Genomic DNA, 22910 nt, shown 5'->3' on the forward strand with positions numbered 1-22910 from the left:
ATGATGTTTGATGCTGTGCTGTACAAAGCATGAAAATGAAACTTCTTGTTGTACGTGAGCGAATGACATTGTGTTTGAAAATACTGTTTACAAAATATTTATTTTACAATGTGGCACATATTTTCTATTCTTTCACACAATCCTGGTGTAGGAAGCTGACTCTCTATATATTGTACTAAAACGAAGCATACTTTGCAGAGAGTCCAGTGGGTCCCAAATTGAGTTACAGAGACTAAAGTAGATAATACTAATGCTCTCTTTTGCAGTTAGGCTTAACATAGGGCAGTGGGCAGTGCTAAGCATTTGTTTACTCACAGAGGTAGTAAATGAGATACACACTCAAATAATAAATCTGAGACCAATTTAGAAAAATAACACTTCTTTTTATGTATATTACAAACTCAAGATCTTTATTACAAGGTAGGAACAGTGTTCGATAAAAATATTCACAGGCAAGTAAACGTTCAAACCTGTGCGCTTTATTGCACGATGCAATACTATGGGAGGAAAAGTCAGTGCATAAAGGTAGGTGCAGTTTTATAGGGGTTCACCTTCTGGGATTGGAGTAGTAGTGGACCAAGGTCCAAAACTACCAGCAGTTCTACAGGAAGCAGGGTGCTGGTGAGGCTAGTAGCTGGAGACGGAGGGCCACCTGAAAAGAGGCTGCACTGGGCTCCCAAACGGGGGCTCATGTTACAAGGGGTCTTCGAACATGGGTGCTAAGCCAGTTCATCAGACCCGTGCTGGGGGCTCAGGAGCTGAGAGGTTTGGTCGACTGGGCTGGGTGCCTCTAGCTAGCAGGAGCAAAATCAAAGCAGCTGGGCCACTCTGGAAGTGAGTCTCATTGACGCTGACGTCCCTCAACAGTTGCTTAGTCCTGGCACAGTGAAAATCCAGACTGGATTCTTGCTATTGGTGTTGAGTGCAGGGAGTCGGGTACCCCGGAGGATGGCACTGCATGGCTCCAGTTGGTCCTGGTATCTTCAAACTTGTGTCAAGACAGATCTGACCTTCCAGAGCATAAGTACCTTCTCCTGGTCGTTTGCAGCTTGGGTCGGGCTGGAGAGCTGCAAGGCGGTGGACCTAACTCTGGGTGTCGGTGCCTGCGGACTGTAGGATAGTAGCTCCTCTCCTCCAAGGGAGATTTTCAGTGTTTGTCGAAGTGCTGGCAGGCTGCCCAAGACTTAGTTAGTTCTGCAACTTGCAGGATGAGTCACTCTGTCGTGATTGTCAAGAGTGGGCTGAGTACGGCAGGGTTTCTTGCCAAAGTCGAAAGTTCTGCTGCAGTTCTCACCAGGCAGTGACTCATATTCATCCTTCTTCTGTTGATCCATTGAATCTAAGCTCTTAGGTTCAGGGTTGCTACCTAAATACTCAATTTAGGGGAATTATGGGAAGTGAGAGTTAGTAGTCAATGGGTCACCTACCTTTAGTGTGTCTACACCCTCTACATGACTACTTCCTGTGGGAAGTGTGCAGAACCCTGACCTTACAATGCTAATTCCATCCAAAACAACATGGAGAAAACTGAGAAGTGGGGTCCACATTAGCTGGCCCGCCCTAGGAGTGGTGCTTGCTAAATGTGGGCACAGCTCCTAATCTTCATAATTGTCCCGCCTGTCTTGAAGTCAAAAGTTGAGGTCAGGATGGGGGGTGGCAACTCCACTATTGGAAGAGGCCCGGGGTCAAATCACAAACGCGGCAGGCCATTGAAGCTTCATGCCCTGGAATACCCATCCTGGCTGAAGATGATTCCCACCTCAGGAGGTTAGAAACCTGTTTATGGTGGCTGGCTGGCCGAGTCCTGTCAGTCAACCCACTTGTATTAATAGGTTTTCAGGCAGCACCACTAAGGTGTCTTCTGTGTGCATTTATTAATAAATCCAGCACTGGCTCCAGTGTGGATTTATTAAAAAGAGGAGTTTAGTACCAAACACTTTGGGGTACAGTGAAGCCATCCTGTAGCTGACTAACTCATAATGACGAGTGTCCAGGCCATTTACTTGTTGCGGCTTCCCTGTGCATTGGTAATATCTAAGGGTGAACTTAGATGTCAACGGGATATATCCACTTTTGCAGATATGCCCTCACATGGATATATTGCCATAAGGCTGTAAAGCCTGCCGTAGGGGTGACTTCCCTATACCACACGTAGAGCTCGCAAGCATGGCATGTGCCATGTTGACTCTTTGGTTTTCTCTGCACCAAGCCACGCATGCTGCAATGGCAGTTTGCATAAGCGTGGTGAGAGGTCCCTTAGGGTGGCACAATTCATGCTGCAGCCCATAGGGACCATCTTCACGTCCAATGCCCTAGGAACTAGGTTTACCATTTACTAGGGGCTTGCATAGATCCTAAAGGTTTGCCAATTGTGGAACAATCGTACAGTTAAGGGGAAGAACTCTGGTGCAGGGGACCTGGTTAGCGGGAACCTAGCACACTTCAGTCAAAGTTGCACCAGATACTAGGCAAAAAGTGTGTGGGGGGTACTGCAACAAAAACCCAGTCTCCTACGGCATAGTAGCAATCAAAGTTGCTGAGCTGCATTGCGCGAAACAGAGAGAGGAGAAATGCACCATATTTACTAAGATATTGTGCACTTCTGCACCCTCCTAGTACTAGTGCACTATATGCTCCCTATTGCCAATCCAAGTACTCTTTAATCTTTCTTAATGTGTTCTATTTCTAGTATCATTTATTTCAAATGGTGGTGGTGTTACACCCATAATGGCGGCTTAAATATATACAGCAAATGTTTCCATGATGATCCATATAGTTCACATAGGTGAGAGGTAGGGACCTGTTTGCTGAGAAGGAGGATTACAGAGCAAACCAATGTTTAGAAGCATGGACAATGGGGGAGGCTGTCTAAGTGATGTGATCTTTGCATTTTCTACTTATGTACCTCCATTTTATTTTATATATTAGTTTATTTGAGTGTGCAGTTTTCATTTATAACCATATAATGCATTTAGTATTATTTGCACATGTATCGCACATTTAATTTAATTTAATAGCGATTTATAGAGCGCCTGGTGACCCAAGGGCATCCCCGCGCTATAGAAGTTATGATCCAGTTGAGGGGAAGGAAGGGAGGAGGGACGATTAATTAGGGAAAAGGTGTGTTTTCAACTTTTTGCGAAATGCCAAATAGTTGGGTTCAAGTCTGAGGGAGCGTGGTAGGGCGTTCCATCCAGTGGCTGCTTGGACAGAGAAGCGTCGTCCTCCTGTACGTGCCTTTTTGAATCTGGGAACGCTGGCCAGGTGCTCATTCTCAGATCGTAAGGATCTGGGTGCTTTATAGGGAGTGATCATGCTGCTGAGGATCGCGGGACCAGATCCGTTGATCAGCTTATGTGACATGCACATGGCTTTGAACTGCACTCATTGGCGCACAGGGAGCCAGTGCAGGGCCTTGAGGGTAGGTCTGGCGGACACTCTAGAGGGAAGGTTGGTTATCAGACGTGCTGCAGCGTTCTGTGTCCGCTGCAGTTTCGTCAGGGTGGCTTCAGAGGCTCCCAGGTAGACTATATTGCTATAGTCCAGGCGGGACAATACTAGTCCCTGGATGAGTAGTTTCCTGGAAGCAAGAGGCAGTAGGGGGAGAATCTTGCGAGTCGTGCCAATATTCAGAAAGAGAACAGTGGGAGATTTAAAAAAATAAGCGGGAGAATGTATTTTTCTAATTTTGCAGCCTGCATCAGGTCAGTTGCATGTATGGGACTTGCAGGTGTGCTGCTGCAGGATCGGATATCAGAAATTCAAATATACGTTTTTCCCTACCTGTCAGGAGCACAGAGGAATCGCTATGGCAGGCAGAGAAAGATGTTGGGCACTTGCTTGCAGGAGTAGGTCCCTGGCAATGCATAATCTGAGTCACACAAAACCAGCCCATGCCAACTGAAGCCCGTCAAGGAATTGGTTTTCTGCATGCAGGAATTGGGAGGTGGGAGACTAGCCTTGAAATCTGTATTCTGATGTCGGAATCAGAAGGATTGGCATGTATAATGTATACCTTAAAGCAGGGACGGCCGGAACGGATCAGGGGCAGAGGGGCAGGGGTGATTGTCAGGTCTCTCCTCTGCTGTCCCTCTGTAGTCTCTCCATGCCGGAACAAGGTGGCAGGAAGCACCTGGCTCCCAGGCTCCTCAAAGCCAATCACAACTCTGCAATGGAGCGTTGTGCTTTGTCTGAGCGCCGTGGTTCAGCGGCCTGAGTATGTTCTCCATGCAGGCTGTAATACAGCCTGCATGGAAAACATGCAAAGTGCGCATGACTGTTTGTCCAGCCAGAGAGGGATGGCCAAACATTCATGTGAACGTAGGGAGTGCAAACCACTCCTCCCCTACCCTGCCCAAAAGCAGAACAGCCCCATCCGCCTGCAAAGCTGCTGCAGCAGGGAAAGATAATAATAACAACTAGTTTTTCTCATTTTATGTTTCCTTTATTTCACTGCTGCAAAGCAGTGGGGCGACGCTCCTCCGCCTTAGTGGAGGAGCCACCACTGCTTTATAATATATGCTTTATTTTATTTTGATACTGTACCAATCATAGATATATGTACTTACATGATTTATAATTTTTCTATATAATTAAGGTGCAACAAAATTAACATATTAAGTTTTGCATTTGACATATTTCGATGTGGGGCTTGCCCTTTTCAAAATGATTAGAAAAGTCTATTTAAGATGGTTACAGACAAGTACAAGGCAGAGAGAACTCTGCAGCGCCCTGTGAGACGTGCTTGAAGCAAGCTCAGCTTTAAACATTTTTGTGAAGGCCACAGGTGGGCATGTCTGTCCCAGCCTGGCCTTACCACTTGCTGGGTGAGCCAGAACTTCCTGAGTACAGAGAACGACCTTCTCAATACAGAACAAACACTGTTATTCTTTAAGATATTTTGTTTATTAATTGCTTTCGTTGCTACTGTCTTGTTCATTTTTATAGTTACAACTATTTTATTATTATTATTGTTATTGTCATTCAAAAAGCTCTACTGTTACCTGGAAAGGAGGCCAGGCACTGCATTGGCAGTTTACTCACCAAGTTAAATTCGATTGACTAACAGGTGTACAGACAGGTCTTAAGAATCTTCCTGACACACAATGAGTAAAAAGTTGAACGAAAAGGAGCGACAGGCTATTTCGCAGGCAGGAGACATGAACCAAGAACGCTTTGCCACCGGTCCGCGAACATTTGACTGTAGGCTGTCTGAGAAGATTGGCTTCAGAGAATCATAGGTGGCAGGCTGGATAGTAGCGCTGGAGTTTATCCTGCATGTACAGGGGTCCTACTTGATGAACAGAGCTATGCACTATGCAAAGAGATTTAAAGCCAGAAGATTTTGTCCAATGTGCCAGTGGATGACAGGTTGCAAGGGAGAGTAAGGGTTAGTAAAGCTGGGGTAGTCTGAATTCTGTACAATTGCTTAATTAGATATTCCTGGGACCCTAAGAGCAGAGATTTCCCGTAGTTCAACCTGCTCTAAATTGTCACCCGAACCACCATAGGATGATGGTGTGAGGAAAGTAAAAGCAGGATCTTCTGCAATGTTTTCAATAAAATAAAGCAGGTAGATGACAGTATTTTAACTTGAGAAGTCAGCGAAATATCACTGTCAAATTGAAAGCCTGGTTTTCTTAAGACAATTGAGGAGGAAGAAGGGAATTTTCAAGGAAAAGGCAAGAAGCCATCAAGTAGTGGTTGAGGTGTCATACACTTTGGGAAGCAGAGAACATCTGTCTTATCTTCATTGAACTTGATGGCATTTTGAGTCAGCCTGTTAGTAATTTTGAGAATGCATTGATGAAAAGTAGCAAAGGATGCAGGCTCTGTTTGACCCACTGAGATGAATAGCTGGGTGTCCTCTGCACCAGCTCAGAGCAGTTCCACCAGTGCCAATTTCTTCCAGTCTTGAGATCAGGGTCTCATATGAGATGGTGTCGAAGGTACACAAGCGAGCTAATAACACAAGGGCAATAGAAGGACAACAAAGTTGCTTTTGTTTGCTACCATTCGAAGGTGATCCAAAACAGCAATGAGTGGGGAATTAGTCTGATGTTTCCAAGATGTTTACTGGAAAAGGGAGACCAGAGATTGGTCCAACATTGCTGAGAATGGAAGAGTGAGCAGTGAGCTTCTTTAACAAAGGAACTGCCATGGCTTTCTTCCATCATAAAGGAACGGTGCAGGAGAGCAAAGAGGTGTTGCAGATTGTCCGAAGTGGATCTGCTAGAGCGGCTGCTAGATTTTCAGATAGAGAGGGTCGTTAAGAGATCCAGAAGAAATAGAATTTGTGAAATTGTGAAATCTGTGAGGGACGATTAAAATGACTCGAGTTGTGCATAGAGGAGAAGCAGAGTTTTTAGGAACTACTAAAGAGAAACAGGTTAAAGAGGAATTAGGAAAGGCATGATATATTGGATATTTTATCCTCTAACTGACAGGTACGTTTATCATAGAGGGATTGTGAACCAAGGTTTGTGTTACACAGGTAGGATTGTTCAACGCTCATGCAATAGAGAAAATATTTTCTGCTGGGTTGGATGCAGGGAGTATTTTCTAAGTGTGAAAGTCACATTCAGCACTGGTGATGAACTTTTTATAGACTTCTTGGAGTAGCATTTTAGCATCAGGTTATCATTAGTATGCCACTGGTTCTAAATATTTTTGCAGTTGATCTTGGCTGTTCCCAAGACATTGTTATACCACAGGGAGGTGGAAATACATGTTTTTGGGAGATCTGCGTTGAGGCCTGACTCAGTCCAATTATTGTGAGCTATACTATACACATTATTTGCACTAGAATAGCATGTTGGTTATAATGAAATCATAAAATATATTCATAGTGCGTGTTCTTGAGTGTCTCTATTCATGGTTAAAACAGATATGGAATCTGCTAACTACAAATAATCCTAGAGTCTGACAATACTGATCGTTGCCCAGAATGCATCATCCTCCTATAACTCAGAGGTGTTTCATGGGTTGCATTCCATAGGTTTACTGTTTCAAGTTGGTAAGTTAACCTCAAGCCTGCACTTTAGTCACAGGTTCTAATAAAACAAACTTGTATTTTGTATGGAATTACAAATAAAGTATCAAAAGTGTGAAGTGGCATACCTCATAGTTTAGTAATATGAATAGAATAATCCTCAACGTGAGTATTACCAGTAAGTAATCTAAACATATTGCATGCCAATCCTTCTTAGCATGGTTCAGAATTCCCCCCCCACCATCTTCTTTTATGCTTGGCTCAGACTAAAAACTTGTTTCGTTTTAGAAGAAAGGCTGTAGGGTGGCAGACTGAGACAATTTAAATCAATCTGAGCCAGGGTAGAACACTGTGGAGACAGCTGGGAGTGTTGACACCCAAGTGGCACCAGAAGAAAGCAACTCTTGCTCAACACCTGAGCACACGTGGACCATCAGGCACATGCATCAAAGGAAAAACCGGTCGCAAACAGGCAGATTCTCAGAATCTGCCCCTTTGCGACCGGTATTTTTGCATTTGGGATGCATCATCCCAAATGCAAAAATCGCAATTTAAGGAATCTCTAAATTGCGATTACTTAAATTACGATTGCATTTAAGGAATCCCAAATTGAGATTCCTTAAATGCAATGCATTAAAGTAAAAACATTAGCGACTTCGCTAATAGGGAGAGCAAATTACCACGAAGTTGAACTTCATGGTAATTTGCAAAAACTTTGAAAAATGCACTTTTGTGCATTTTTCAAAGTTTCATGTTGCGCACACACATGCCCTTAGAGCATGTGTGAGTGCAACATATGTGCACAGATCAATTTCAGGGGTGCAATAGAGTGTCATTTTAACACCCTTGCACCCTTGAAATTGCATGAGCAATTTGCGAGTACCTACTGGTACTCGCAAATTGCTCATGCTACCTCCAATTCATTCCTATGGGCCTGGAGGCCCATAGCAATGAATGGGACGGCATTCCTTAATTGCGAGTCGCAATTTGCGAGTCGTAATTAAGGATTGTGTAGGAATCGCTATTTTTATAGCGATTCCTACATGAATAGGCTTTTGCAATTCCTTAATTGCAATTCCTTAGTAATCGCAATTAAGGAATCGCAAAAGCCTACGTTGATGCATGTGCCAGTATTTTTCTTGGCTTTTTGCTGTTGCAGCTCACAAAGTTCTTCATCACTTGACACACCAAACTGCCTGCAGGCAATTTAAAGTAAACCACTGGTCAGGGGTAAAAAGATTGTGGGAACAGCCTAGACACCCTGAAGGCAGGGACAATATGAAGTGGCGAGACCCACTATAAATATAAAGTCTAATTTATCCATTAATGCAAAGATGATGATTTGAAGAACACAGATTGAACTTAATATCTTGTGTGCTGCCAACATTCTACAACCAATAGTGTTAGTTCATGCATTTATTTGTCTCCGGTGTAGTAAAGAAAAAAATAAATATATATATATACTTACATACATACATACATACATACATACATACACCCACCCACATATAGGTGCAGACCGCTGAAAGAGTGATGGCAGAGTAGCAAACCGTTCAGCCCCCGTACCTGACACTGTGGCATGCTTAAGGAGGTCAGGGGTGCTCGCCACTGCAGCGAGAGGACGACAACTCGCCAGCGTGATGGGCGGGCACCTTGCATTGGAGCCCTTTCTGAGCATGCACACTCTCATAAGGATTTCAGGGCAGGACACTGTTTTGAGGCAGTGAAGAGGAGGGTGAGTGGCAACCCAAGGAGGGAGGAGAACTGAAAAATCTTCAGTGCTGTTTCAAATCAAGAACTGAGAGCGTGTTTGTTTTGCACAACTTGAACATTTTACAGCACTCACCATGCAGGCTGGGGGTTTTAACGTCTACCAAGATGCCAGCTTGAAGAAATTGTTAAAACGAGGAGTGCTTTATTGGACAGAGGGAGCCTCACCCACTTTGAGACTTACAGCGGAAAGCGGGACTGATGTCGCGCTCCCACCTTACTAGGGATTGTTATTTTTAAGTGAAGCAGGAACAGCAGCCACTTGGTGAATGAACATTTGTGTCCATTCTTGGCAGTATATGGAACTACCACAACCAGCATGCCATGCGCCCATTGGGGCGGGACTCATTACTCAATAAATAAAATCAGCTGTTTCCTACACATGCAGTTTCCTGCTTCTTTGCCAGTGATCAAGAGCTATGATACAGCTCAAAACGCGTATGGCTTCATGGGATTGCGAGTGGCCTGCTGCATACGCTGACGCTTGCGGACTGGTGTGCGTCACCCCTCTGTGTGTGGAGTTCTCATGGGGGCAACCTTTGTTTTTTGTTTATAGCGGCTGGTCGGGCCGCGAGAATGCCCCGCCATCTGATGGGGCGGACCATGAGTGCCGGGACCTCCGAGTGCTTTATTGGACAGAGGGAGCCTCACCCGCTTGGAGACATGCAGCAGAAAGCGGGGCTGAGGTCGCGCTCCCACCTTACTAGGGATTGTTATTTTTAAGGGAAGCAGGAACAGCATCCACTTGGTGAATGAACATTTGAGTCCTTTCTTGGCAGTATATGGAACTACCACAACCAGCATGCCATGCGCCCATTGGGGCAGGACTCATTACTCTATAAATAAAATCAGCTGTTCTTACACATGCAGTTTCCTGCTTCTTTGCCAGTGATCAAGAGCTACGATACAGCTCAAAACGCCTATGGCTACATGGGATTGTGAGTGGCCTGCTGCATACGCTGACGCTTGTGGATTGGTGTGCGTAACGCCTCTGTGTGTAGTGTTTTCATGGGGGCAACCTGTGTTTTTTATATATTTATATATGATTTTGTGATCAAGGCCGTTTTACCGGCCGAAACGCGTCATGGCAGGCAGAAGGGAGTAATAAAAATCTCTATTCACCAACGAAGAGGAGTTCGTGCATTCATTCTCGCCGTGTGCTGGAAGTCTCTGAATGCTTTGAAGTCGATATATATATATATATATTCACTGAAAAAAACATAGGTTTCAGGGACAATATAGTTAGAAATTAGCATTTAAAAAACCTTAGAAATTCACTGAAAAAAATAGGTTTCAGGGACGTTATAGTTAGTTGGACATTTCACTCATACAAAACCAATGAAATTTGTCCGTTATAGTTAGTTGTGCTAACTATAACTCGCGCCCCAGCAATGCACTGCTGATGACGTCACATATTACATCATTCATGACATGGTCAGTGACATCTCAAATGACATCACTGGTGACTTCATCCAGTGACTGTGTGTTTTTGTAGGGTTTAAATGTTTTATATATATATATTCCAGCGCCGTTTCCACCAGAGCTGCCGAACACGCAGCGGGTGCATCCAAGTTTACAGGGGGTGGAGACCTGTTTTGTTTCACAACAACTACGGATAGAAGAGGTGCACTCACGAGGTATTGCAAAGAGGCTTTTAATGTTCGCATACGCGTTTCAGCATTTGCCTTCATCAGTGCGTTAAAAGCCATACTTTTCGACACAGCGAGAGACCTTTTAAACAAATGTGTGGCCTGATTGGTTGAATTTCGTCCAATGGGAGGACTGATATTTCCGTGGTATTGTGCCGTTTTTTTTAATGCAATTTAGGTACTAATAAACCATTCTAGACCAATGTCAGATTATTATAAACAATGTCCCGGCTTATACCACTGATGTCCTATCACATAGTTCTTTTGTAGGGTTCTCCTCACTCTCGCTGTGTCACATCGCCTCTCGCCTGCCGCTGGATCTTAGCTATTGGCTTGCTGCGGGTGTCCGTCGTATGGCGAGGCACTCCTGGCTTTGAATAAGTCACGACCTTGTTGATCGGCAATACACATACCAAGGTGTATTGAAGAATGAGTGGGTGTATAAGTGTCTGAATGGATGATTTAGTAGGTGTGTGACTGACTGTATAAGTGAGTGATTAAATGTATCTTACTGAATGCATGGGTTAGTGACTAAACTGTGTGAATGTGTGTATCAGTTTGTCAGTTGGTGTGTAAGCGACTGCATGGGTTGGTGAGTAGCTACATGAGTGTCTATATGGGTTATTGATTGGTTGTCTGAGTATCTGTATGGGTGCCTGAGTGTGTGGGTGGGTGGGTGTGACTGTGCATAGATGTGTGAGTGGGTGATTCACTCGGTGTATGGGTTCAAGAGAGCATCTGTGAAGGGCTGTATGGGTGGGTGAATGTGTGTATGGGTGTGTTGGTGAGTGAATAGATGTCTCAGTGGTACATGTGTGAGTAACTATGTATGTGAAAGGCAGTATATGTGAGTGTTGACGTATATAAATGACTATATGTAAGAGTGAGTGATTGTGAGAGTGGCTGTATAAGAGAGTTAGTATGTGTTAGTATCTGTATGAATAAGTGAGGTGATGTGTATATAACTGTATAGGTGAGTAAATGGGAGTGTGATTGATTCTTTGCATGACTGACTAGGTGGGTAAGTAACTCTATAGATGAGTGGTGGTGTGTGAGTCTCTGTATAGGTGTATGAGTGCATATGATAGTGTTGTATTGATGAGTGACTGCATGTATGAATGACTTTATGGGTGAATGAGTAGATGTGTTGTAGACTTAGGAACAGTGAGTGTGTATGTAGTAACTGGTATTGCTGTGTCTATGGTTTCGAAAATGGTAGTCTGTATTTTAGAATGGGTGTATCAAAGGTTATATTAGGGTGTGAGGAGGTGCATCAGATTATACCATGGATAATGTCATCAGTGATGTCATTTGAGATGTCATTAGTGATGTCATCAGTGATGTCACTGATCATGTCATGAATGTTGTAATATGTGACGTCATCAGCAATGCATTGTAGGGCACGAGTTATAGTTAGCTCAACTAACTATAACGGCCACATTTTTTTTGGTTTTGTACAAGTGAAATGTCCGACTAACTATAACGTCCCTGATACCTATCGTTTTTTCAGTGAATTTCAAAGGTTTTTTAAATGCTAATTTCTAACTATAACGTCCCTGAAACCTATGGATTTTTCAGTGAATTTCAAAGGTTTTTTAAATGCTAATTTCTAACTATGCCTACAGAGGCAGGATGTGCAGAAAGAGGAAGAAAAGCACAGGAAGAAGCAAGAGGAATGCAGAAAGAGGCAACAGAAGTCCAGAAAAATGAAGAAAGGTGCAGAAATAAGCAAGCGATAGGCAGAAAGAACCAACAGAGGTGCAGAAAGAGGCCTTGTTGCAAAGTCATCCTGTGCCCCCAACTTTTTGCTGACTGATACTGGTGGTAACTGTCTGTGACTAACCAGGCCCGAAGCCAATACCATGCTGAAAGACACTAGAATACAGTGAAAACACCTACATACACTAGGGTACACTATGGGTTGGGGTACCCCTGTGATTGACATGACCTCCCCTGTAAGGCACTAGTACATTATAGGGCAGGGGGATTAAAACTACCTCTAAGTCAGAGGTGCAGAAAGAGGCAAGAGAAGTACAGAAAGAAGCAACAGATGAGTAGAAAGAAGCAAGAGAAGTGCAGAAAGGGGCAAGTGTCGGCCTTGTCAGCTTTCCTTTGTTTGCCGGACCAGCCGTCTCCCATTGTCATGAAGTTCATTAAGGGCCTCACCAATAGGTTCCATCCCGCTCCCTTTATTATGCCTCAGTGGGATTTGAATTTAGTACTTACATTTCTGATGGCGTCTCCTTTTGAGCATCTTCCTAGTTGCCCTTTGCGGCTTCTTACTTTCAAGACAGTTTTCCTGATAGCTATTACCTCTGCCAGGTGGGTAAGTAAGCTTCAGGTTCTGAGTTTTAAACACCGTTTTTTAAACATTCATGCAGATAAGATGGTTCTTGGGACCAGGGCTGCTTTCCTGCCCAAGGTGGTAACTCTTTTCCATCTTGGACAGTTTATTACCTTGCCTACCTCCTATCCTCCCCCTCACCCTTCCAGGGAGGAAGAGTGACTTCACTGCCTGGACCCTAGCAGGGCAGTCAGCTTCTATCTGGACAGAACTAAGGACTTAAGGGTTGACGACCAGCTCTTCATTGGTTATGTGGAAAGAATGAAGGGCAAAGCTGTCCGCAAACGAACACTCTCCAGGTGGATGATCTTGTGCATCAAGATCTGCAACGCCTTGGCCAAGAAGGAGCCGCCTGAAGGTATTAGAGCTCATTCCACCAGAGCTAAGTCATCTTCTTCTGCTTTGGCTAGAGGTGTCCCTGTTGTAAACATCTGCAAGGTGGAAACGTGGGCCTCCCTCCACACTTTCGCTTAGATTCGGAGGTTAGGAGGGATGGCTATTTTTTTACATTTTGTGCTGCAGGAATTTTTGGTATAGGTAGGTGGACACCTTCCTCCGGGAGAGGCTTGGGGATTCAATTCAAAAGGTGAGGAATCCACAGGCAGATATATCCATCAGAAGAACAAGTTACTTACCTTTGGTTACGCTTTTTCTGGTGGATATAGTATCTGCCTGTGGATTCCTCACTGTCCCACCTGCCTCCCCGTTGTCCACCTGCATATACCGAAAACAATTCTTATTGTTTGACATTGTTGTTTTTTATTTGTCATTTGTTGCTTGCCATACAGTTTGTTGTTAGGAAATGCTTTGATTTTCAGCGTTTTCTCTTTACCTATATACTGTATGTATTTGTGTATATATATTTTGTATACTGTGTATACTTGTATTATGTTGTCGGTCTGCCCGTTCGCCTCGAGGGCATGGAAAAAATGGGTGGAACCGACGTCAGCACGCTGACAAGGTCTTCTTATGGCTCTGATGACGTCACGGTGAGTCGCGTGCGGAGCTGTTCCATTGTGACGTCCTTGTTGACGTGGGAGAGCTAGAGAAAGAGTTTCAGTGGAATGCTGGAGCAGGGATAATTCAAAAGGTGAGGAATCCACAGGCAGATACCTTCCGTAACGCTTTTTTTGGGTGGATACAGTAAGTAACTTGTTATTCATTCATTTACCAAATTGAAGGTGTTGTATGAAATTGATTTCTAGATTTCCCCATGAAAGTCAAAAATACATGCATATATTTTCACTTTATGTTTATTGTAGACATTTTGGGGAATATATATGATTCTTTGTCGGGTAATTTGGCAAGAAATCCTATTTTGTTTCTGTGTAGAATGACTTCGGGGCTGACTTAGACTTTGGCAGATGGGATATTCTGTCACAAACATGCTCTTCTTCCTTATTGACTGTCTAAATGTTACTGTTTAAAATGCTGCAGATCTATTTCTCCAATGTGATTCTTGCATTCCACATTTTTTGGTCTAGTCTAGAGAGAGCATTAGTTGTTTCGCCAGTCTCATGTAATGAAGAAATCATAAACAAAAGTGTATACATATATTCAAAAATTGAGGGGCCGTGTGCCAGCCCTCTCCTATTGGTCTGTTCAACTGTTATTTACATTTCATTTCCTCCCACCACAGTATACTACACAGCATGGGAATACTTAAACCCTCTTCAGATATTGGCTCTCTTTGGACTTTTATCTTATCACTTGTGCACAGCTTGCCAAACAAATGGGCATCAGTGTCTAAGATGGTGGGTCAGTACTTTATTTTGCCAATGTTTTTTTAGTCATACTTGTGTTTTACCTATATTGCCAAGGTATAGTATTTCAAAGCCAATGCTACCTTTTCTATGAGCAGATAAGAATAATATTGCCCTGTGATGTGCATTAAAACTAAAAAGGGTTTCTGCACCTACTCTAAGTACACTTGCTTTCTAGAAAGCACCCGTAATGTTCTATTAAAATGATTTGTGATTTGTTTTATTTACTTTTTTATTGGAAACATAAGTCTGCTATGTTTAGGTAGCGGTATGTTTTCGCTTTTTCTTCTTTATTTTTGTGGCCTATGTTTGCAATAGAAAATGTAATTATAGCACCAGTTTGCCAAGCAAAAGCCTATTGGTTTTACCATCTCTTGTTTGTATACAAGCATGGTACCCCTTTTAACAATTTTTTGGGAATTGTCCTGAGCTAATTTCTGAAGTGTATAACCATCTCTCTTCTCTCTTTCTCTCTCATAGACAATCATTGTGATGTGCATTGGCAGGTGCTCTCGCTTTGTGGGCCTAAGCCTAACATCTCTGGCCTTGGTGTCCATTACTGCCAATGCCTTGCTGCTTTTCCCCAGTTGGAGCTGGAAGTACTTAGCAGGAGGTCTCATCACCACACAAGCCCTTCTCCTACCCGGAATCTGGGGTGGAGGCCTAATGGTAATTGATTAATGTATTCAATATGTGTTATGAAGCTCCTCAATGCCACCCAATGTGTATTCAGTGGAGCGTTCGGAAAGAAATAATGTCACTGGCTTTTCTTGAACTAACTCAGACACATTCATTTTGTAACAAGAAGTGCTGTGCATTCCTAGGCTTGCACTTTTCAGCCTCTTTTTAACCAATGCTACATTTGGGAGCAATGTTTTATTTGTTACTTTATGCTATACAACATGTTTGTAATGCATTATGTCCCCAAGGCTTCTTCCTCTATGATATTAGACATTAGAGTAACAATGGCTGCTAGATGATTGCAGGTGTGTGCATGGAGTAGAGGAGAGCAGACATAAATACATAAGTGTATTTTGAATTGCCCTGATTATTTATTGGTGATCCTCATTACTTCAGGTTCAATTCATCCTTGCCATCATCCTTAGGCTTTGAGGTTTTGATCTGAATAAAGCAACATTCTGGACACATGCATCTCTCTATCTAGAATAAGGGAAGGTTTTTCTTTTAGATCATATGTCATAATTTTAGTGTTTTTATTTAAAACCTGGTCTCCTTTGGTTGCAAAACAGGCCCATGCTATGTCTGTTCCCATAGGATACAAAGTTAGCTCAGCATGATAGGAGTGCTATGATCAATGGGACAGGAGGATTAGATGTAAGACTGTGAAGAGAAAGACTTGGATTAGTGAAGTTCATCAGTAGGAGGGAGATCACCTCTTGATTGATTAACTTCTTGTAGTCCTTACTCTGTTATACCATGCTCAGTGCTTCTCCACCACTCAAGAAGTGATTTGGAGGCACGCGTCCAAGCAATATGTCTTCCATGCACTATGAGCCCCTGGCCACCTTTGGGAAAAGGTTTGCCTTGTTCTTTTATGAAAGTAAACCCACAATAGATATTCTCATTGCCCCGCTGACAAAGGTTATCCTTGGTAAGCAAGTGCCTTCCATGTTCCACCACCAAAAAAGCAAACTCCAACATGCTTCTCACGCCGAAGCCAGTTTAACTTGGAGCTGTGACTTAAAAGCCCACAAGAATGGGAAGAAGCAGAAGCATTATAGGAATAATGAATCCCCTTCAGTAGTGACCTGAAAAGAAATCTAAAATTCCAGAAGCAATGGCAGAAAACAATCAGAAAAGCTAGGTTTTTATCATTTACCTAAATTATCTCTGATAGATTTGGAAAGTTTGATCTGCACAGTAGCTCCAAGGTCCCAGAAGGATTTTCCACCATATAGGACATGGCTGAACTGAGGCACCATCAAAGGTCTGTGGGAAGCCATATATAGCTTTCCATTAGCCTTGTGTTGGATGGCATTCATAGTCATACATTGGGTGTTAGTCATTATTGAACATTTTCTATATTAGGCAAAGGAATTAAAAGCCAATCCTTTACTTAATGGCCAGCCAATACAATAATCTAGTCTTTGCAGACTCATATTCAAATTTGCAAAGGCCAAATATTTTTCTAGGTGCAACGTTCTGAACATATGGAAATGTAACTAGTTTTTTTCCACCAGTAGAGAGGAGGATGCCGCGGTAATAATCAATGTGGAAGTGAATAAATGCATAGATGATAAAACCTGGTGGGCAACTGACAGAAGCGGAAAGATGTGCTAGAGGGTGCAAAGATAGAATTATATTTTGACACAGCAGGAACACACATCTCTCGGTAAAGATAAGTGTCCTCTAGGAGTCAATGTTTTTTTTACTAGTGGGAGCTAGTGCATGCAACCATACAGGACGGCAAGAGTAGATTATTCCAGACATCGGGAGATTTGCAAATGAGCAAAGTTTATAATTTGGATGAGTTTAATTTAAAGCAGTTCAAGGACTACAATCTCCAGATCTTTTCCAAGGCCTGAGGGAGAGCATTCTTTACATGGCATTGACCTGTCACAACATTCAACATCTGCATTTACAGATTGGAAAAAGTACTTTCCCATCTTATGGAGCAGATGAGCCAAAGGCCCAAAGGGTAGGTTGAACAAAAGGGGGGAATGAAAGAACCCTGGGGAACCACCCAGGAAACAGGACTGCTAATAGTGTTGTAGGGATCAACTGTACAATCTTGACCTTGTCAGAAAAAAGGAGTGGAGCCAACTTACCACAGATTCTCCAATAGGTTTCACTGTGAAATGGTATAAGTGGGTTCGATGGTGGACCATGCCAAAGGCTGTAGGGAAATCTAATAGGCCGACACCAACTTGTCCACCAGCTTTGTTAATTCATTCAGTACCAAAAACACCTCAAAATCAGTAATAAGGACAGAAAGAAATCCAGTAGTTCAATGGTCTAGTAGCAATTATTTGCTACAAAGCTGTGATGTGGAGAGTTATGACTATCTCAATAAGCTTGGCAATGTAAGGAGCAGCTAGGTTGACCAGATTTTGGATGGATCCAAAGGGCGATAATTGTCATTTTCATGTTCAAGGGTCGAATTACAGTCATTGTAAGCTCAATATGCCGGCCGACAGGGAAGAGTTTATTATGATTTGGATAATGTGACTTTCAGTGTCCACAAGTAATTTAAGAGACTTCTCCGGGCAGATGTCTTAGATGAGCCAGAAATCTTACTTATGAGCATGAGCTCCTGGATTAAGTTCCTTGAAAGAGGTGACGCTTAGGCACGTAAATGTGTTTCTCTTCCCTTAACCTGTGACTTTATTATAGGAAAAGAGGGACAGCGAGTCAGTCAACTAGTTCTTGAGAGGGGATAACTTTATTTCTCACTGCCATGGGATGTGAAAGATTGTGAACTGTCTTGTACAGCTTTTAGGTGAGGTAATTGCTGCTTCAATCTTACAGCAAAAAACGTTTTCAACTCTGATTAAGAGGCTAAAGTTTACTAATTGGCATCGGAAAGAGACTGTCTCCTCACTGTACGACCTAAACCAATTTGTTTACAGTCTCCATAACCAAACTATGTCTTCTTTCGGTTTTGGGGAAATCAATGACATTTTATAAACTTCATCAGACCCCATTTGCACGGCCACTGGGCAGACAGTGGCTATTGGGATCCAACTGTGGTGCTTGATGTCATTTTTCACTGATCTCCTGGTGTCCACCCTATTATGGCTCTGCAAACTTGGCCAACCCTTTCTGCACTTGAATCTCAGGGTAGCAAGGATGAGCAGTTACAGAATTAACGGGGCGGTAGCACATTGGCTGATTGACCAAAATATCGAAGATAAAATATTGTGAGACTGAAATATTCTGGTGAGAATATCAAGGACAAGAATATTGTGAAGGTACATTTCTGTGGGCCTGGTGGCCTTGATTTCCCATGACATATACAGTACCCAAGGGTAAACATTTACAGACATCACTCTGATGTAATGATGTACAATGTAGATAGGCTAATTCTTGTGCCTCTACGAGCTTTTGGAGGAAACAACCCCTATCCCCTTTAGGTAGGATCTCCTTGTCCAAATTGATCCTATTGCTCAGCTCCTATATTACTTTATCACCATACCAGTGGTACTCAAACATATTTTCTCTTGTCAGCTTGCATCATTACTTGGGAATTTTATTTGGAACCAGGGCAGACATTGGGTTGCCTTGCCCAATAACTTTGCCCATTGATGAAGGTGGCCTCAGTGCTCCCAATTCTGAGACTTACTACATAATCACGCAGCTCCAATTGGCAAGCCTATGGCTAACTTCACCCCTTACACCTGAGCAGCATTATCTTACACCCTCTCTTGGAAACACCTAGTTTACAGAACTCTTATTTAGCAACAGTCGACCTCCCAATGGGGTATCTTATCTACTGAGGACTGCTCTGCACTGCAGAGGCAGACATTTTGAAAGGTCAAACATACAATACCCTTACACTCCAGAGCTCCCCATTAGGACCCTGGATGGATATCATCATCCCTGAGAGAAAATAAACATATCTGCGTGGGTCGAAGCCGGTGTCACGCAGATTGGGCAACTGGGTTAATCTGGGCACCTTATGAGTTTCGGAGAATTACTAAAATATACACAAATCAATCCCCTTGATCAGTGTTTGACGCATGCCACATTATCAAATGTAAACCGATCCATTTGGGGTCCCTCCTGCGAGGAGCCTGAGGTAGACAACAAATTACTGACACTTCTGACCTGAGAAGGGGCTCACCATATGGTCTCTCAATTCTGTATATCTCTGAAATCTGTTCACTTGGAGAAGCTTTCAGCTCTCAGAGCTGGTTGGGAATATGACCTTGGTATAACATTCACAGATGAGGACTGGGCAAACACATTTAAACATATGGGAAGAGCTTCAAGAAATGTCTGGCTTAAAATGCTAGAATTTAATTATCTTCATCGCGCAGATTTATCCTAAACTAGACTGCATAAAATAGTCCCCTTAGTATCTGATGCCTGCCATAGCTGTGGAGGCCCTTACACCACATTTACACACATGGAATGGTCATGCTTGGTATTGAGAAATTCTGTGTCACCATTACAGACTTACTTTCAATCTGGACGGGTTAAACAAAACTTATTAGACCCCAAGATTTGTCTCTTGGGAGGGAGCGTGGCTAGAAGTCAGCCAAGATACCTGCATCTTAAGCGAGCTCTGGCGACCTGCGTATAAATCCCTGAATATCCATACAAATATCCCATTGTCACACTGCTTGGCGGTGTAGAGGAGTCCCTTTGCTGCACCGGAGGGTTCAACTGCGTTCCTGATCCCCACATCGAATCATTAGAGAAGATTGCCTGGGGAGGCTGTGGCCACGTGGTGCGGCCTAACGAGAGGTGGATCGACCTGCATTGTGGAGCCAGGTGGAGGTGCCGAAAGGGCCAGCACTACCTTGGGGGCTGCAGGACTGACTGCCACTGAGGGGCAGGTGAGGGGGCCCTGGAGCCGGAAGTCTGCCCTAAGCTGGAGGTGGAGGGGCGCCACAACTTCATCCCCCAAAGCAAAGTGAACGGTTGCGTGCAAGTCGAGGGCTACAGCAGACACCGGTTAGAGTCCACTCCACAGGGGAGCAGTGGCAAAGGAAAGGTGCCTGCGGTGGGGGACAGCCGTCAACCAGGGCCATTGGTGAAGACATGAGGCCATTCTTTGGCCAAGACGGCGATTGTGGGGCAGTGAGGCCGAGGAGTACTGCGTAGGCCCCACTGTTCGTACCTACACCACGGAGGGACCTGAAGGCTCTAGGCTTGGTTCTAGTGCTGCAAGTGAAACAGGGGTGGTCAGTGGTTCTGTGGCCCCTTGCTACAACATTGTTGGCGGACAAAGATGTCTCGGAGCATCCCCCCCACCCTCCCCTCTTCAAGGGGCAAATTTGTGAATGCAATTTCTCCCGGGACACAGGGCACAAAGTAAGCCATGAGAGGGCCATAGGACTGGATTGAGCTGGGGGCTGGGATCGCCCAGCTGTGAATTGCTTCATGGAACGCCCCTGTGTATATGAGAGGAGTCACCTTGCCAAGCACTACGATTGGGCACTTCTCTCCCCCCCACTCCTTTGAGATTATCACCAAAGACAAGTGCAATCGAACACCAGGGTGCAGAGACGTGAAGCAACAGTGTGGTGTGCGTGCAACTCCAGCATCTCCTGGACCATTTTTGGAGGGGCAGGCGAGGGTGCCCTGCCGCTGGAGTGCGGCAGCCGTGGTGCATAGTCCCAGTCAAATACGATGTCAGGACACAAAGGGTCCAGAGCACCAAACAAAGCTGGTTACATTTACACAGCCCAAGACAGATGCTCCGCTGTACGGGGGAGATGAGCAACAGCAGAGACCGGCTGCGGAGGAGGGAGCCCTCACACTACAAGATATAATTGCGGTGATTCAAGGGGTATGTTCAGCCCCGGAAAATAAAATGTACACAGTTGCTTATGAAGTTACGTTGATGCATGCAGACCTCCGCAATCTGGGCGCCTGCGTCAATGCCACCAAAGACTCTATAGCCGAGCTCCATACCTCCACTAGAATGCTTGAAGTTCAAGTAAAAGAGTTCCGGGCCACCACTGCTACTCTGGAGTAAACTAGACGCCTTTGAAGGACGCGCACTCAGAAACAATGTCAGAATCCTAGGGGTGCCAGAATGGGTAGAAGGCCTGTCCACAGATCTCTTTGACAAGGATCTTATTATAAAACAGCTGCAGCCACCTGGTCTTTCAAATTACTTCTCTGTGGAGCGAGCCCACTGAGTTCCAGGGGGCCCACCACGACCGGGGGCACTCCTGAGCCCTACAGTGGAAAGGATTTTCAACTATAGCCACAGAGATGTAATACTACAGACTGCTCGCTCTGCCCCCCCCACTCAAATATGAAAATGCCACAGTCGCATTTTCCCCAGACTTTACGAATAAAGTTCAAAGATTGCGATGTTCCTTCCTGGAAGTTAAGAAGGCGCTACGGGAGAAAAAAATAAAATATGCAATGTTGTTTCTGGCCAAGCTCCGAGTGGCAGCAGAGGGGAAGACTTGGATTCTTGACTCCCCTGAAGAAGCCTGGAGCTAGCTGGATGGCTGGTGACACCCAGGGAGTCGAGGACCTAATACCCATGGTCAGAAAAGAAACATGGAAAGGCGGCAACAGGGACTACAACAAAGTCAGGAGACAGATGCTGTTGAGGAGGGAACCTCTGACACTTTACCGCCGTAGGAATTCCATCCGAACCTGTTAAGACTCAGGGATGTTTCAGGGTCCGTATATGTCTAGCGGGGCCACACAGTGATTTGGATGGAGATAGTAAGTTTGGACTCACGAGGGCCCACTGGGCATCCATGCAGTTTCACTACCTGAGGTTCAAGGGCCTAGCTGAAGACCACTTCCCTGCTTTGCTGCACTGAGTATTTAGGTCTCGCTGAGCCCAGCGCATGCGCTGGCTCGAAGAGACATTTTGTATGTGGGAATTTCAAAGTGCTGCTGGCTGGCCTAACGCTTGCGTTCACGCGCTCGTGCACGCGCGCAGCTGCCCGCCAGCAGCACTTTGAAAATTCGTGCGTCATCGCGATCACTTTCGCTTTCAGAGCGATCGCGATCACGATGACGCACGCGCACACACAACTCCCGCCTCTCCCCCTCCCCCACCACATATTGCGTCTGCAGCCGCTCGCGCGCGGCCAACGCTTGTTATTACATTGTTTTACTATTGGTCACTATACATGCTTAACATTTGAAAAGGTTTTACTTAACAATACAATAAAATATTGATTGATTGATATGCAGTGCTTGAAAAGTGGTACATTCCATCCACAAATCAAAGTCAAGAGACAGAAAAAAACAAGATGCAAACTTATCTTAGTCAAAGCTGCCAGGACTACGCCACTGCTGATGCAACAAACCTGCTTTGAGGAAATCCACACGGCCACGAGATGAGTGCAAGTGTTTTTTTTTTTCTAGACTTCTCTAGGACCTTTATATATTACCTTCTTTCTAACGTCACTGTTAATTAATGACAACTTGTAAACTGTATTATGTCATTCTATCAGCAGAGGGAGCAAGGTGCAAGCATGTAAACTTAGGGAGAGATTCCGATGTTGAAAATGGCTGTCATTTTAAAGTCAACTAACATTATACATCTGTAGGGATGGATAATTATCACATCACAGGGCACTGACATTTCAGAATTGATCACAACACCATGTTTAATCCACTAGACAAGAAAGGGAATGTTTTGCTGCATTTTACTGTTAAACTGCAGAATGATTAAAAGCTCCGATAACAGTCATTTATTGATAAACCACTTTAAACAGAGTAGCTGT

The 22910-nt window shown here is 44.1% G+C and overlaps 1 protein-coding gene across 3 annotated transcripts in view; it reads left to right on the top strand.

The window, feature by feature from the left end:
* The window catches only part of TM4SF19 (transmembrane 4 L six family member 19), a 238790-nt gene that overhangs the window by 80180 nt on the left and 135700 nt on the right, over positions 1–22910 (top strand). For all 3 annotated transcript variants that reach the window (XM_085636384.1, XM_085636387.1, XM_085636386.1), the window contains one exon: positions 14998–15186. In XM_085636384.1, coding sequence (XP_085492510.1) covers positions 15010–15186 — 177 coding nt within the window. In that variant the 5' untranslated portion in view covers positions 14998–15009. The remainder of the gene's footprint in view (positions 1–14997; positions 15187–22910) is intronic.

This window comes from Triturus cristatus, chromosome 11 (assembly GCF_964204655.1).
Source record: "Triturus cristatus chromosome 11, aTriCri1.1, whole genome shotgun sequence".
Lineage (NCBI taxonomy): Eukaryota > Metazoa > Chordata > Amphibia > Caudata > Salamandridae > Triturus > Triturus cristatus.